The 18,129-nt window shown below is 44.5% G+C and overlaps 1 protein-coding gene across 3 annotated transcripts in view; it reads left to right on the forward strand.

Annotated features, from left to right (window-relative positions):
• Positions 1-18,129, forward strand: part of zgc:109889 (uncharacterized protein LOC553542 homolog) — a 39,578-nt gene that overhangs the window by 4,955 nt on the left and 16,494 nt on the right. For all 3 annotated transcript variants that reach the window (XM_065950478.1, XM_065950477.1, XM_065950479.1), the window contains exons 2-3: positions 13,666-13,810; positions 17,087-17,221. In XM_065950478.1, the coding sequence (XP_065806550.1) occupies positions 13,678-13,810; positions 17,087-17,221 (268 nt within the window). In that variant the 5' untranslated portion in view covers positions 13,666-13,677. The remainder of the gene's footprint in view (positions 1-13,665; positions 13,811-17,086; positions 17,222-18,129) is intronic.

Consider the following 18,129-nt stretch of genomic DNA (forward strand, 5'->3'; position numbering starts at 1 on the left):
TTGATGGTATAATTCAAACAGCCTGGCTCGGTTTGGACCTCGAACACGAGTGTTCCGCTGCGTCTCGTCGTGGCTAATGGTTTAAATTAAGTCCTGAAGAAGACAGCCTCTCAGGGCGCACTCAGACTGAGTGATGTGACCACTTTAGAGATCCACTGCGGGGCTATTCATAGTCTGAATAACCATCTGACACATTGAATAGGATCCGTCATGACTCTTCCTCACAATATGTTTCACTCTGCTCCCCCTTTGAAAGACGGTGGAGTTATAGAAGAATGCTCATAGTGGAAGGAACTAAGAATAGAACCTGAAAAGTCTCGTCTCTGGTCAGACTAACGGACTGAAGTCAGCACACAGGCGCCACAAAGTCCCATTAAAGTCGTATTTTTCTAACTTTAATTTGGCCTTTAAAGTAACATAACAGATCAAATATGTTCATAAAGTGAATTAAAAGTTGTAACACACAGCTCACTTGAGATTTAAAGGTACAATATGTAGAATTTTATGTTGTATATATTTTTTTGGTGAGTACTTACATTTCCTCAAATACTTCCAACAGTTTTCAAAGCCGGAGAAATCTGTAATTTTTATAGTTGTAACAGGAGGTGTCTTGTCGTGGCGGCCGCAGACTTGTTTATCGTTGCCATGGAAACTGCAGATCTTACATCAAAGGGTTGCTGCATGACGAAGCGGTATCTGCTACGGAAAGCTGCTAAAACCCTCGTGAATTATACTCGGACGCATTAGCTCGTCTGTAAACATATTCTCGGTCGGTTTCGCCCGTTGTCTTGACGACGGTCGACTCGGGGTTTATTTTCATCGGGGGGCGGGGCGGAGTAGCAGAGAGAATCACTCCCATGATTCCCCGCTAGCCTCAACGTCATTTTTTGTGATTCTTTTGATTGAGAGCCCCCTGGTGGTGGAATTTACATACTGCACGGGTTAAAGTGTGAGTAATGTAGAAACAACAGTCGCCTTTTTAGAGCAGAAATTACATTTATTTTATTGACCTTTCTCTGCGTCTTCTTTCTTTAATCATTTGGAGGATATGTGCATGAACTTTACCACGATGAATATTTCCCACTTTATTTCCGCTTGCAGCACGACCACGAGTCCATTAATCATAAAGTTACTGCTGTATCACGACTGCTCAGGTGGTGACTGCAAAGGGGAAAAAACGTTTCCAGCATTGTTCTTGTCTGGAAATGTAAAACTGTATTTATTATGTTGTTTCGCTGCTGGGAGCGTTGCCAGCGTTGTGTTTCCCTCCTGAATTTATCAGAGCGTGTCCTCGATCTTCCACCTGAGTATACCCGGCACGCTGCTTCTACTGTGATGAATTTGTTGAAATGATGCGGCGTGCAAGCAGGGCCGGTCTACTCAGGATGCATTGACGGGGTTTTTAACACTGTGCAGAATCACTGATCAGCTGGAGATCTGTCACTGTTGTGTTTCCCTTTTGTGTCTCTCTAAACCAACCAAAAATGATCCCCCCTTCCCCCCCTCTCTATTTCTTCATCTGCTATCTCTACCTTTTTATTTTCAAGCTTTACCAAAAATAATTCAGCATTACTCAGCGAATTCTCGGCTCGTTTTGAACAATGAAGCTGTCTGGTAACGGCAAACTTCGAGGATCAGTGTGTCGGTGTTTGCTAGCGGGGTTGTTGCAGGTGTTTCTATCAGTGAAACTATCGATCCAGTTGTTGTCCTCTGAGCGATTGAATGTGTTTAAGTGTGTGTGTGTGCTGTGTTTACTGATGTGATTTAAATGGGATTCTGGTCGGACCGCATCTTCGACATGATGCCTTTATCGATCCCTGCGGTGAAACTTCAGGCTCTCTCCCCTCCGGCTGCTCTGAGGTCAGATGTAAGAGCTAGTGATGAGTTCAGCGCCTTGCTCGGAGGCACTTCAGTGCTGTACGCTCACAGATGTGAAGGATTTAACAGCAACGTCAGCGGAGGATGAGATGTTGGCGATTGGAGCGTCCTCTCTCTCTCTCTCTCTCTCTCTCTCTCTCTTTGTCTCTCTGCTGCTCGGCAGACGGCTTGGATTTCACTCAACTTTCAGTTCCTCACTTCCTGTGAGCAGAGACGTGTTTCTTCTCTGCAGCAGGATCTCATATAGACAGAAAAGAGCTCAAAACATTTGGTTTCTTTTATTTAGGAGTACAAAGGAGATATTTGGATTTAGGATGTTTCTTCTTAAATGGAATAAATCTTTCTGGTCTCTCATGGCATGTTGTCCGGGGAAAGCCCGGGTTGGATTTGGTCTGTGAGGCTGTCACAAAGAATTACATGATGGGAAACATGACGGACTGCCTCAAGGGACACACACACACACACACACACACACACACACACACACACACACACACACACACACACACACACACACACACACACACACACACACACACACATTGGCAACATGCACACACACAAAAGCCACCCATTCTATGGGATAACTGCTCCCTCTGTAGCTTGAGAAGACGGTAATGATGTAACAAAGTGACTTTCTATTTCAGTCTCCTCTCATACTGTTTTTAAGTTCTAAATAAAGTTCCGATGTAAAGAGCTGAACTCTGTTGTCACATTTGCGATCAGAGACGTGGATTACCTCCACATAATTTAGCCTGAAACAACCTAGCTCTCCCTGTAAAGGTGTAATATGTAGAATGTACCTCTACTATTTCTAAGAGGCGAAAAGTTTTGACGAAAAGTTAACAGATGTCCGCAACTACCCGCACTACGATGTGCCGTTAGCGTGGCATAGCAACAAAGACGCGCGCCAAAATAGAGCGGCACAGGAATGAGTCCTAAAACCAGGAAGTAAGTTAGCATTTGAGCGCCATGCGGTCTAACGTCTAAAAGTCAACTGGGATTTTGAATGTGTTTGTGGTTAGACTCCTGAAATAAGGTCTGTGGTTAACACAAGCTGAAGAGATGTTGGTGTTTTGTTAGAGCACATAAACTACGTTAGGTAATACCGCCACTTGTGAAGTTTGAAGTTTTTACTCGTCTTTAAAAAGGCGGTTGCTAACAAGCGGCTAAATGTGACTACAGCGGTCGTCGGGGACGGTTGTAAGGTCATCACGCCGGACACAGAGGGCGGGAACTCTCTCACTAGTCGGAGATGTCTCCTGTAGGTTTAATCTTTAGGTTAAGGTGAATATTATGTTAGTAAACTATTTATTAAGCTACGTGGATTAGTTTATCGGAGATCGTCTGAAGCATAACGCTAGTGACGTCACAATCATCCCACCGTGGTGTAGTTAGCTTGTAGCATAACGTTAGCTTTTTACTTCTGTCGGCCCGCATTAACGCTTCGAACATCATAAAAATGGCGTTCATCTGTGAAGATTATCCTGCTGAACAAAACGCCTACGCTTCAGAAACGTGTGTTTACCACAGAGATCATTTTCTGCAGTGATCCAAAATCCAACGCAAAAATCCCATACGCGAATTCTCGTTAGACGGCATGGCGATGCTACTTCCGGGTTGGCCTACAAAATTACATCATATGGTTTGTTCTCTATAGCTGGCGACAGATCATCTCTACTTGAGTGTCTGTGGTGCTCCCTCTAGAGGAATCCTCCGGTAACACACGTGGTACAGAGGCAAGATTGTGAACATTACGTTAGCGAAGCAGCAGGTTGTCTACACGTATGCTAGGTTCAAGTTTATTTGAGGCTACATGAGGAAAGGGAAACTACTGTTTTATGTGCTGCTGTGATAAAAAGGTCATCTGAATTATACTCGGATACATCGTTGGTAAACATATTCTCTTCCTCAGGTCGGTTTCGCCCGTTCGTCTTGACTACTGTCAACGCTGTTTGTTTTCATCGGGGGAGGGGCGGAGTAGTGATGAGAATCACTTCCATGATTCCCCGCCGGCCTCAACGTCATCTGTTGTTATTATTTTGATCACGTACTGTGCGTTTAACATATTCTCGGGACATGTGGCAAAGAGGGCAGTAGAATAAAGCTACTTTACTTGTATTCAGTTTTTGATGGTTTTCTCGTTGTAGCATGTAGCTTGTTAGCTTAAGTCGTGTTGAGCTGTTAGATAAAATGGCGTTTTGTGGATTGTTTGAGCTGAGCTGAGGCGTTTCAGAATTCTATAATTCATTATTTTTGGACACCTTTTCCAGCAGATAATCCGACCTTTGCCCAGTTTAAGTCTGAAGTGCTCTTTGTGTCTTCCTGGTTTGTGTGTCAGTTTAAACTGGGACAGTGTAACACTTCACGTCTCAGCTTTAATGTGACCTGTCTCTTCCTGCATTCCTCCCCGAGAGATGAGACCCTCCTGTCCAGTAACCCGCACCAGTAGACCCACTTTAGCGTGTGTGTGTGTGTGTGTGTGTGTGTGTGTGTGTGTGTGTGTGTGTGTGTGTGTGTGAGAATGTCAGGTCACATGGTTCTGCCGGATGACTTGTTGCAATCGTGCTGAGGCCGACACATTTAATTGTGAGAGACCCGGTCGTAGAGGGGCACGAGGAGGGTTCTCACAACACACACACACACACACACACACACACGCACACACACACACACACACACACGCACACACACACACACGCACACAAACACAGTGAAAGGCTGAATGGTGTTCAGAAACATTGCATTCATTCTGTGGCTGACCTGTTTATTCACCGCATTAGCACAGCACAGAATGGAGAGGGATTTTAAAGGTTTTTTGTGCAGATTTTGAATAACTTCAGAAATAAATCAGTCAAGTTTTTGTGTCTCTTTTTTCACGTTTCAGCCCGTTACCTGAAAAACAAATGTCTGACCATGAACACCAGCAGTACACATTACTCTCTGACCACGTCTTCAACCGTAGCTTTTATTGATCCCTGTGGTGAAACTGGGATCCCTCTATCCTCCATGTACAGAGACATCAAGTGTAAGGGCCTGACTTCTGCTTCCTGCCTTGCTCGGAGGCCCGTCAGTAGAGTATGTGCTCAACGGTTTAAAGGATTTAAACACTTAACAATTAACAGTTGGCTTTGAAGAATCCAACAGACGGAAAATGAATTCAAGATCTATAAGTTTCTTTTGTTCATATCTTTTATGATAGCAGGGGGAAGACACATCAAACAGACATGGCTGCTGTTGCCATGGTGATTTCAGCCGCTGTCTGCCAGTTTTTCGCAGGAACAAAAAAAAAAAAGCCCTGGAGATTTGGCTCTTCTTTCAGAGTGCATGTGCGTGCAGTTGTAAGACTATAAATTCAAACATATCAGGAGTTCATCTGAGCGGACGGGAGCAGCTGATCGGGCTGAGACCGGCCCTCATGCCCCCCCCCTAAACAACAGGAGTGGTCTGCAACCCGACCCGAGCCCTACGGAACCCGAGGCCCGACCTCGGGCTAGGGCCTGGGTAGGGTTTTGATCTACACAATAATCGTGGCTTGCGTCTGGCTCTCGTTTCTGCGCGGGTCAGTGACACCCAGGCTCTTCCATTCATGTATTTATTTTTCATTCATTGAAGAAACAAAACAGTGAAGTGCAAACAGAAAATCTCAAATCCTGAACGAAAAGGCGCAGAAAGAAGAAGAATCTTATATAATCTGCCCCTCTTTCAGAAGATGATAATTAATAAAACACATAATTCAATACGTTTTGATCGGCTATATTACTCGTATGACATCCAGCCAATCAGATAGTGTCGTGGGCGGGACATTAGGTGAGACAGGGGGTGTTAGGCAAAGACACACACGCGTCGTAATTGATGAATTTTGTAGGTGATCGGGAAAATAAAACGCCACCCAAATGCCGAGTATCAGCCACCCCTACATCCTGGGGTTTTTCCCTTTAGATCCGGGTTTTACACCCTCGACCGACACTTTTTCATACCGTCAAGTAAAAAGTAATCCTGACTCTGTTATCGTTTGTTCTGACTGTTATCTAACAGAACACCGTAATAGAAGCACAGAGGAAGTAATCTCTTTGTGTTCATGTCAGTGTATCACTGAATAAGAACTTAGCTCGCCGTGTTGTTTTTTAAATCCAACCCATGTGACGCACAAGTAGATGCAAAAAAAAACAAACAAAAAACGAATGGAACTAATGAATTGCAAATACTACGAGTATCAGGAAAGTGTCAGAGTGGCTTTGGTTTGCTTGTTCTCCATGTTTTATTCAGCGTTTATTGAAATGGCTGTTTCATAACACTCCATCGGGCTAAGAGGTTCAGTAGATAAACACACACACCCACACACACTCACACACACACACCCACACACACTCACACACACACACACACACACACACACACACTTCCTCGCACGCTGGAGACAATGCAGTTACTCAGATCTCTTGCGGAACTTCATTACCCGACTGTAAACTCTCTCAGCTGCTGTGATAGCTTTATTATCATACTTCCAAAGAAACCATGACAACATCTCCGCAGAGCAACGCTGCTTCTCCAAAAAAGAAAAAAAAAAAAAGAGGAAGGAAGTGTAAAAATCTCTCCCCTCGTTTCTCGCTCCGTTTTGCATAATTTTGTTTTTAGGGAGGATTAGCGCAAAAAGATGGGGGGGGGGATGTGCCATCGTAATTGTGATCATTTGGTACAATGGCAGCTCACCCAAGAGCATCAACAAACACAGACTTCAAAGAGCGAGTGAAGCTGGAGCGAGGCGACGGGATGGGGGAATAAGGGAGATGGGAAGTTTTAAGGATGGAGGAAAGGAGGCCAGATGGAAGCCAGAGTGTGTGTGTGTGTGGGGGGGGGGTTTGGGGTGAGAACGAAGCTGTTAGTGAAGTTGAAGCGGTTTTAAATTAAAATGTTGTCTCTCCGTGAGGTTTTGAAAAAAAAAAAACATCAAACAAAATCGTTTCTCCCGCCGTTTTGGAGACATCAAACGAAACACAGCAGCTTTATTTTTTAGAACCTGATTTTTTTCACACGTTTGTTTTTTTTTTTTTAAATGTATGCCTGCTTTGTTCTCTTCATTCGCTGACGTTTGGCAGACGACCAGGCGCAGAGCTTCCCGCGCCTGCAGAGTGAAACCAGAGTAATCCTGACTCAGAATAAAACATTATCTGTGTTTCGCCGTGTTGGCTCAGGCTGCTGTTTTCATAGCTGTGTGCTCAGCGACACCCAGTCAGGCCCTGGATTTACAACACATACTCCTCTTTTACATCGACTTTCAGGCTGTTTTTGTTTTAGAGTTCCAGCTTTAGTGCAAACTCAACGTCCATTTACACTATGTTTTTGTCAACAGGATTAATTAAAGCCTTACTATGCAATTTCCAGAGCAGATTTTCAGATCAAAACGATGCTCTCGTCAGACACACCTCCTGCATCCCTCAGCTCCCCCTTCCCCTCCTGTGCCCACACGTCCCTCGCCCCTCCCCCCCTGTTTCATTATAGATGTTCTTTAAAGGCTTTATATGGGATTTTTTTGATCCAGCAGATGTCGCCCTTGAGCACCAGCATGAAACCAAAACAACTCGCGTTGCATTGTTGTGTTAGCACGCTAATGCTAGCGATCTTTATTATGCTGGTATCTTCACACTGCATGTAAATTGACCTGAAATGAGCGTGATCTAGAAACACAGTTAAGCAGTGAGTACAGTATGTTATTCTTCTTTTCTCTAGTCCCTCAATTAAACAACTTTTATACACGAGGGGAGGAGTCAGCCGGCCATCCCGGCGATGTAAACAAACTGAAGATAGGACTCTGAAAACTCTTAAAACAGACAGTGGGACTCGGGTGTTACACTCATTGTAGGCAGTTATGACTTATTTTCAGAGGATATACTTGATTCCTATTATATTTAAGTGTGAAAAATCACATATAAAGCCTTTAAAGGCCCTGACACACCAAGGAGATCGTCGGCCGTCGGTCCTAGTTGGACCATCGGCGAGCGGTCGTCGCTGTGTCCGGCTTCGTTGCTACCCGTCGGCCCCCGTCCGCCTTGTTTTGGCCGATTCAACATGCCTCTTCAGGTTTACTTTAACCAAACATGTCCAGCATTTATTGCTCACACTTTCATTCAGAAAAAGCTACAGTACTGTGATAATGCTCTTGAGGCTCCTTGCACTGAAAACCCTTCATATACATAATTGTACATCATGTCACATTAGCTCATTTATGCAGAACATGGCAACCTCTTGCGGTTGCATTAGAGGACACAACTCGGCCCCTCATGCTGTACATCATCTCATTATATCATCATAAAGGATCAGTGCCAGTCATTTCCATTAGTTACTGTAGACGGCTGATTATCTGTGATTACACGGGGCCGTCCTGTTGAGCAGCGGGGGATGGGTGACTATGAGAAGATGGAAGGAGGGACGCTAACCTTTCTCTGAGCAGACAGACCCAGTAGGAGACGTACGTGTGTGCATGTGTGTGTGTGTGTGTGTGTGTGTGTGTGTGTGTGTGTGTGTCTGTGGTCGTGTGTGTGTGTAGTTAAGGATGTATGTCCAAGCAGACGGGGCAGTAATAGCATTAGCTTACGCTCACTCGACCGCCTGTACTAACGATAAGTTTGGTTAAGGACAGTAATTAATACCGTCTCTCTCTGTTTTATCCGTCTGTTTAAGAGCAGACAAAGTCTATCAGCATGCGACCCCCCCCCGTGGAGATATTCGTTTCCAATTGGGGGCGGGGGTGGGGATGACGGGCTACAGTCAGCTTTGGATCAGAGGGTATAACGTCGCATCTGATTACAACCGTAATTATAGCCACAGCCGTCAAAACATGAGCAGGAGCGGCAGAGACAGGACAGTAGGACGAGGACGATGAAGAAATGTGTGAAGAGAGTCATCTTTGGATGGTTTCCCAGTCGTCACATTCATCGTGTCAGCTTGTAACCTACCTGCAGCGAGTGTAAAAGAGTCCCTGTGGTAAGAAAAAAACAACTTATCCTGTGATGGAAACATCCAAGGTTTATTTGTCATTAAGACACTGTGACCGGTCAGTTGGAAGTCTTTGACATTCAATTACATATTTCACCACCAACGACTGCTGCAGACCATATTTTACCATGCCACTGCCTTGATGGAACTAAAACATAGGGACATTTTTTGATAAATCCGAAAAATCAATTGTTGTGGGCTGGACAAATTTAAACTATCAAAGGGATGTTCAAGGATTTTCTGCCTATCGCCAGTTTAAAGCAGAAGAATGATACCATCATGAAACACCCAAAAGTTGACTTAAACATACTACAATTCAACTTGGAAGGCAGCGAGGGAAGGAAATACCTCAATGGTAGTTTTATACATTTACTGTAGAACTGTAGGAGTGACATAGTGGTGCAGTTGTTAGCACTGTTGCTACAAATCTGTGAGCCTGTCGTGGCCATCTTGAATGTCCTCCCACCTGCAGCTTCCTTTAACTAACCGTTGACAGAGTAACTTTTTCATCTCCATGAATCTTTGATCCAAAGTGAAACCTTACAGAGTTTGACTCCTTGAACCGTCAGAGGAGATTCTCTGTTTTCATTCCTCCACCCAACACTCTCCTGTGTTGCGCAAAGTGAAGGTGTCAGACGGCGATAAATTCCCGAGGAAACCTACTTAACATTTAAGGTTTCTGGTTTTCCGCCAACTTCCCCCCCTCCCCTTCAGCTTAGTTCTTGTACCTCTCCTCCTCCTCCTCGTCTCTCTCTCCGTCTGTCTGTCTCTTTCTCTCCATCCGCTCTCTTTCAGACTATTTTCAGCTGTGGCGACAAGTTCCACTTTTTGAGCGGAAGAAAGGATTCCTTAGCGCGTTGCCATGACAACGTTCCCACAGCTCCCCCACCCCCGACACACTTTTGGCTCGCCTTTTCTCCTGCTCGTCATCGTGTTCAATTTTTGATTTCTCTTGGTCGGCTGCTCGATCAAGAAAGTCTAGAGATGATTACATTTAGATCTATGAATGTTGTTTTTATGCCTTTATGTTAGAGATAGGAGGGTGGAGAGTCAGAAACCACAGAGAGAGAGAGAGAGAGTGGGGCCGACATGCAGGGAAGGAGCCACAGGTCAGATTCGAACCGTGCTCTGCATAAATGAGCTAATGTGACATGATATACAATTCACTTAGCAGACGCTTTTATCCAAAGCGACGTACATCAGAGAGTAAGAACAACACAAGCAAGGATCTAGAAAAAAGGGAACAATGTCAGTAAGAGCAAACGATCAGCTTTGAGTCTGATTGGACACACAGGTGCTGACAGGAAGTGACCAGAGGCAAAGCACAACATTGAGGGCAGTTCTTGAGAGCTCTAATCAGAATAGAAACCATCTTATAAGTCGTCGTTGTCAAACAAAAACCATCGTCATTACCATCATCATCATCAATAATATGGAGACCATCATCATTAAGTTAGTAGGTATTCATGAAAGAGCTGGGTCTTTAGCTTTTTCTTAAAGGTGCAGAGGATGTATATGAAGAGGCTGAAAGAACATTAGCGCAGTACTGTAGCTTTTCTGAATGAAAGTTTGTCCTCTGGTCACATTTCAGACCACCAGAAATGTATCTCAGTCACTTTGTGTCCAATTAAAGACCTGACTTCATACTTGTTTTCCGCTCGCTAGTATCTGAAAAGATTATTATCTTTGTGTGTCTACCTTAGTTTCTTTGTCTTCATTGTTTATATATCAGGTGTGTAGAGCATCTCTTCAGGTTGAAGTCACTTTGCCCTGCAGCCGACCTGAAAGAGTCCGTGTGAGGAGACTGAAGGGCCTCCGGGTCAAAACACAACCTGTGTGTGTGGCATGCATATAATGCATAAACCTACATCACAAACCCCGGGGTTAAGTGGCCTCTACAACTGGTCTACACTCTGACATCTCACACACACACACACACACACACACACACACACACACCTTCAGATCGAAACACTGATGGGAAATGCCCATTCTGTGTTGGACTTTGTTGGAGTAATTCACCTTTTGTTATTTATTTATGACACCAGGAAGAGATGGAGGGAATATCCAGAGAAGAGGCAAAAGCAGACGAGTTTGTGTGTGTGTGTGTGTGTGTGTGTGTGTGTGTGGGGGGGGGGGGGGGGGGTGTCTGACAGATGAATCCAATAAAAGATGAAGAGCAGCTATCGAGGCGACGGTGGTGTATAAGGACGAGCGCGTATGTTTTATTAAAGAGCCGTGGTGTTAGATTATTTACAACAGCTGGAGGAAAGGGTTTATATTGGCTCTCTCACACACACTCTCACACACACACACACACACACACACACACACACACACACACACACACACACACACACACACACACACAAGCTCGATCACACTCTAAAGACACAATCGGAGGTGGATTGTGTAATTGGATGTCAGAAGCTGTTAGAGGGAGAAGGAGCAGGAGAGTGAGAGAGGGAGACGTAAAGGGGACGAACGAGTCACTTTTCATTAAACTTGTGCGTGTTTGGGTTCGGCCTGGATAAACAAATTAAGGAGCACGCTACACATCCGATGCATTCTTAAGAGTGTAGATCCGTGCAGAATTGACGCAACAGATTGGTGATAGCACGCTAACACGCTAACACACATCCAGGCGATACATTCATGTGTTTCTTGTTTACCTCTTCCCGTTCCTTTCATCGCGGGCATTTTCACTGTGGCAGCGTGAGAGAGCTCGAGGATGGCACGTTTCCAGAGCGCTGACCTGATAACGCACACCTCCCACATTCACACACAATGAGAAACCGTGCCTACTTTGATTCTGAAGCACATAGACACACACGTCACGTGCACACAGTCCCGTCTTAACACACTCGCACACAACATCGTGGCCCAAAAATAACAAGCGTGTCCCACATAGAGCGAGTTCAGTCCAAAGTGAGAGGAGCCGAGCGCTCTCCTCACGTGTCGGGAGTCTCTCGCACACTTTTTTGTGCAACTTCTTGTCCTCAATTTCTCTCCCTCCGTGTCGCTCACATTCACTTGCTTCAGGGAGCAAAGTGCAGGTTCAGTCACTGCAGGATCTCGTTTCTGCTCAAATTCTTTGAAGATTTGTCAAAAATGTTCTTTATAGCTTCGCCCCACGCACACTTCCTGTTCATGGATTTCTTTTTACGTCCCTGCGGCATCTTGCCTTCACTGTGAATGTCAAAGAGCTCTCATGAAAGGGAAGTAGTGATCCCCCCCTTTGTACCGCCTACAGAGGAAGTGACAGAGGCGGGGCCGGCGCAACCAGTGGGGGAGAATGGTGCTGTGTGTGCGCATGTCAGAATGTGTGTATGTGAAGTACCTGTTGTTCCTCTACATGTCGTGCTGTTAGAATTAGAATTCACAGACTGGAACACTAATTTTATGCCGTTGTGGAATATATATAAATGTACAAAGACTTAATGATGGCTGAGCTTAGTTACGACGGTGTTGCAGAAACGCACTCTTAAAGGGATATCGTAATCCAACTCGTAGTCAGTAACATATTTCAGTTTAGGATATGCATACAACGACGGAAAGTTGCACGACGGAAAGTTGCACCCTCAAAACGTTTCACACTTTAAATGTTTAAAAATGAAGTGAAAGGTAGAGTCAGTCACTTTTCACCAAAAAATACATTTCGACTTGTGATAAAGTTATACTGCTCAATCATCACTTCTGGGCCTCCATCCTGTGGTGGTGACTGTGTCTGTTTTGCTTTGATTTGGTTGACTCTGGACCTTTCTGGGTGGGGAGCTGGTGTGTTTCCTCCAGCCAGTGACAGCGCAGCAGGTTGAGAGTTGAGTTTGGGACTTGATCAAATTAAACGTTTGAGCGCAAATCAAAAAAAAGCAAAACAAATATAATCATAAGCCGTTTTCACATATGCACTCTTGAAAGAATCAAGATCATTTCAGGAGGACTGCTCCGGAGTTTCTCCCGACCTTGCTGTTCACATATACACCTCACAGTGGGAGACTATACCCGTCAGACCGGAGGGGGGGGGGGGGTGGGGGGTCTCCTGATGTAAGATGTGACGTAAAATGAACGACGCTGAAGTGGTCGCTATACTGAGAATATTTGCCCTCATATCAATGCTCTCTTCTCATGACTTGAGTCTTTCACTCACATTACGACATCCTGGCTCTATGTGGAGCTCACAGCTCGTCCACTCACACACTGAAACACTCTTTTCTTTTTGAACACACTCTTCTATTTTTCTCGCTCTGTTGGTCAGCTATGCCCTCTCTTTCTCTTTTTAACCATCTCATTTTTTTTCCTCTCATTTTCTTACCCTTCACTTCTCTCTCTCTCTCTCTCTCTCTCTCTCTCTCTCTCTCTCTGTCCCTCACGGTCGCTCTGGCTGCGGTTTCGTCTCGTTAGCACCATTTAGAAACTTCTTTCCGGCTCATTTGGCTCTTGGCTCGTCCCGGCCGCGCTGACATTAAGCAGTGTGATGAGCGACTCCCCCCCCCCCTTCCCTCCCTCCCCCCCCCCACGGCGGACATGACACCTCCACGTCCATCACGACTCACAGCTGAGCACAGACACATTCTCCCTCAGCCTTTTTCTTTCTTTTTGATCCGTCAGTGAGGAGCCAATATTTCCTACAGGGAGATTAAATAATGAGCCACAGCATGTCAAACAAATGTCAGAAAACACTCGACAGAATTCAGTCAAGCAGTGGCAGACACAGCTTGGCTGTTGGCTCTGATTGGTTGATTCTAACTTATCACCTCTCCCCCCCGGTCTCTCTTCTGTTGTTTCCCCCAGGAGTAGACCAACATGCCGCTGGTGAAGAGGAACATTGAGCCCCGGCATCTCTGCCGTGGAGCGTTGCCAGATGGGGTGACCAGTGAACTGGAGTGTGTCACCAACAGCACCCTGGCGGCCATCATCAAACAGCTGGGCAGTCTGAGTGAGTCATTTTTTTCCTCTGGATGTTTTACATGTACAGATGTTTGAGTTAAGAGTCCGGAGGAGAGTGTAATGTACCGAGGAGTAAGAACTGGATTTAGATGATAAGAAGGGGTCTGTTGGAGGCACACAGTCCTTGAAGAAATGACCAGCACATATCAGGGACTGTGACAACTACTTAACCTCTCAAAATATACTCAAAAAAACAAACTTGTACTTGTATGTATTGTGTCTCCACTTCCTGCATACCCAGCATTTTAAACCAGGGACTTTTATATGTGTCTCTTATTTCTTATTCAACAAATATTTCTATTTTGTTGGTAAAACTGTCTCGTGAGGTGTCCTGTAGTTGTTTTGTTGTAGGTACCTGCCTCAGGTCTACAGATGAAATGAACTAAGGCAGGTACCTACAGCGGGTCACTGAGCTTTTTGGAGGAATCAAGCTGATTCTGTCGCTAACGCTCGCATGCTGTTAGGACATGCTGTAACACTAAGGATTGGGTTTGCAGGGTAACTCACCATACAACATGATAGAGTACACTATGGAATGGATTTATACCATACTGTGCTAAACAAAACAAAACGCTTCCATGGCCAATGATAACTTCAATATCAGGAGACAAGGATTCTGCGATAATTGACATACTGCAAGACTTGATGATACATGACACTATCTGATTAAAGGCTTTATATGCGATTTTTCACACTTAAATATAATAGAAGTCTATCCTCTGAAAATAACTCTGTGAGTCATGACTGTCTACAATGGGTGTAACACCCGAGTCCCACTGTCTGTGATGTTTTCAGAGTTTTCAGAGTCCTATCTTCACTTTGTTTACATCGCCGGGACGGCCGGCTGACTCCTCCCCTCATGTATAAAAGTTGTTTAATTGAGGGACTAGAGAAAAGAAGAATAACATACTGTACTCACTGCTTAACTGTGTTTCTAGATCACGCTCATTTCAGGTAAATTTACATGCAGTGTGAAGATACCAGCATAATAAAGATCGCTAGCATTAGCATGCTAACACAAAAATGCACCGTGAGTTGTTTAGGTTTCATGCTGGTGCTCAAGGGCGACATCTGCTGGATCAAAAAAATTGCATATAAAGCCTTTAAATGAATATTAAATACTCAGTGTGTAAATTCCACCACCAGGGGGCTCTCAATCAGCACAATAATGAAAGATGACGTCGAGGCTGGTGGGGAATCATGGGAGTGATTCTGTCTGCTACACCACCTCCCCTCCCCCAATGAAAACGAACTCTGAGTTAACCGTAGGGAAGACGATTGGGCGAAACCGACCTGAGGAAGATAATATGTTTACAGACGATTAACAGACGACGCAACAACATCACTGCAGCCTTCAGTAGCATCCTGCGTTTCAATGGCAACAATAAACATGTCGTGTTTGACACTTCCTGTTACAACTATCAGACGAGTTAAGACGATGATATATTGCCTCATATCGATACACTAAAGCTGATTACAGCTTCAAAGTTCGTCATGAGCAGTCACATCGTGGTGTGTTGGCTGTTTGCATGTTTTAGCTCAATCCCATCCCGACACTAATAAATTCAGAGCCATGTTTTAGACAAACAGATCACAGTAAAAGGTGTGAAACCGTGATGGTGATTCTGTCTGCGGATGGCGACGCTGCTGATGCTGAGAGGAAACGAGTCAGCATGAAGGGCAGCTGCCGCCGTGTGTGGTTTGATGGATTAGTGTGAAACGGGGCTGTTTGAAGAAGTCAACCCAAGGTGGAATTTTATTTTATGGACTCCCAATAAAACGTAAACAAGTTGCCAAAACGGCCGCTTCGACCCCGCCGTAAAGGACGACCGACAGTAAAAAAACAGAATGCAGTCAGCATTCTGCAGCTCTTAACATACCAGCTGTTAACTTCTCTTGTTCTGTTACAGCGATTTGAAAGTTATGCAGATATTCACCGCTGTAATTGCTGTATGTTTGTATGTGCAGCATGAAGAGAGATCATTTGGTGGAAATGTTAGAGGAGAGGCTGCTACAATTCTGTAAGAAGTCGGGATGGAAATTCAGCTCACTGTGAATGAGTGAGCGAGCGCTCTGCCTCTGCTCCATCTGTCATGTGATAGACGGAGAGATATTGCATCGATGCAGCAGGTGTGTGTTTGTATGTGTGTGTGCATTCAGTTAGGTTTAGCAGTGTCAGCGAGGAAGGCGAGATTTCTGCATCTCAGTAAGAACGTTTAAATATTTGGACTTGTCTCTGTCTAACATGCACTCAGTCGCTCTCTCTCTCACTCAGTCACTCTCTCTCTCACACAGAGAGATATGTTGTATTAAGTATTCACATGTCTCACAGCAGGAGAGCCCGCCTCCTGCTGTGAGACATGTGAATACCCTGCTGAGACAGACGAAGAAGGAGTAGGAGCAGCTACACCTCCCTCTCTTTGTGTCTCTTATCGATTATCTCCTGATTTATCGGCCTATTTTTAGACTTTTATTTTCTTACCTTTTTGTGCTCTTTTATTTCCTAAAGTGAAAGTCATGATCATTTGCATTGCGCACGTCACACCTTTGGGTCGACTGCACACGATAAAATGTTTATTATTACAGCACTAGTTCACACACAACAGCGTTATGTGTCTTACGACAGTGCAGTTGCAGACAGAACCCTTCAGGGGGCGCCAAGGTGCACCAAACCAAATTCCAAGTCCCCACAGCAGTAGGAGTGCTGCTGTTTACGAGCTGTATACTTTTATATTCTGCCTTTCTGTTCTTTAATGCACCAAAACAACAAGGCAAATAGCTTTTTTTTGTAAACGTACTTCTGAATTCTGGAGTCGGCCAATGTTTGCTCGGATGTTAAACGGACAAACTAGGAGGATTTTGAATTTACACCAATCATTGTTTTTTGCGGTTAATGTTCTCTAAAAAGTTTTCATATTCGCACATATACAAACAAATATATACTGCGATGTCTCTCTTATAGATCCTATTATTATAATACATCCAATAATATTGCTCCTTTACTTCAGTCTTTTGTCATTTTTTAAACACGCAGAGAGAACTCCCATGATTCCCCGCTAGCCTCGACGTCATCTCTTGTTATTGTAGTATTGATCAAGAGCCCCCTGGTGGTGGAATCTACATATTGTACCTTTAAAAAAAAAATAATAATTTAAATCCTAAAAGTGTGTATCTGTGTGTGTGTGTGTGTGTGTGTGTGTGTGCGTGTGTGTGTGTGTGTGTGTATGTGTGTGTGTGTGTGTGTGTGTGTGTGTTTTCTGTGCAGGTCGTCATGCAGAGGACATTTTCGGAGAGCTGTTTAATGAAGCCAACAGCTTCTACCTGAGGATGAGCAGCCTGCAGGAGAGAGTGGACCAGCTGGCTGTGAAGGTCACCCAGCTCGACTCCACAGTGGAGGAAGGTAGGGACACTGAGAGTGTGTGTGTGTGTGTGTGTGTGTGTGTGTGTGTGTGTGTTTGGACTTAAACAGTTTGACCTTTATTTCTTATTCTTCAGTTACCTTTGTCCTGAATGTGTCATGTCGGACGAAGAGTTTCTGTCACAGGGAGTTTCATCCTTCCTGACTCCCAGAGATGCGTGGTTACTGTCTTATCACCCGAGTGTGCTTTGATTGTTTCAGTCAAACCACACCTCGGTTTTATTTCCCCTCATTGACTTTAACTTGTAAAACAATGAAAAATGGGGTAAATAAAAAACAACTTTTCTTTCTCTAATGTTTTATAAGACATGTTCTTGTTCCACTTGCTTCATTGCTCAGACGCCGGTGGCTATGTGTGTGTGAGTGTGCGGTTTGTGTGCACAGTGTGATTCACAATCATTAGCTCCACCATTAAGCTCATCGCTGCCTCTGAAGGTCAATTCTATAAAATCAGTAATTGATAGGCCTGCTCACACACACAGACACAGAAACACACACGCAGTCGGACTCACAATCCGTGGTAACATTTGGGGATTTCAGAGAGGACTACGGTGGCCCCAGAGGCTCACACTAACCTTTTATGTGAGATGTGAGAAAACTTGAATCTCGCTGTCCTATTTATTTCTCTTCTTTTCCCCCTCTGCCTTTCGTCCCTCGTTCCGTCTTTTGTCCTTCGTTCTTCCATCATTCAGTCAGATTTTGCTTCATTTTTCATCTTCGTATCTTTTTTATTTATATTTTCTGTCTCCCTTTGTGTCTAAACTCTCGTCCTTTTCACTCATTTAATTTTTCTTTTTCTCTACTGTTTCGGCTCCCTTCCGTCTTCTCATTAACCCACCTTTTCTTCCTCCTTGCTTCCCTCCCTCTTTACATCTCCCTCTTATTTTCTT

Source organism: Labrus bergylta, chromosome 22 (assembly GCF_963930695.1).
Source record: "Labrus bergylta chromosome 22, fLabBer1.1, whole genome shotgun sequence".
In the NCBI taxonomy this organism is placed as follows: Eukaryota; Metazoa; Chordata; class Actinopteri; order Labriformes; family Labridae; genus Labrus; species Labrus bergylta.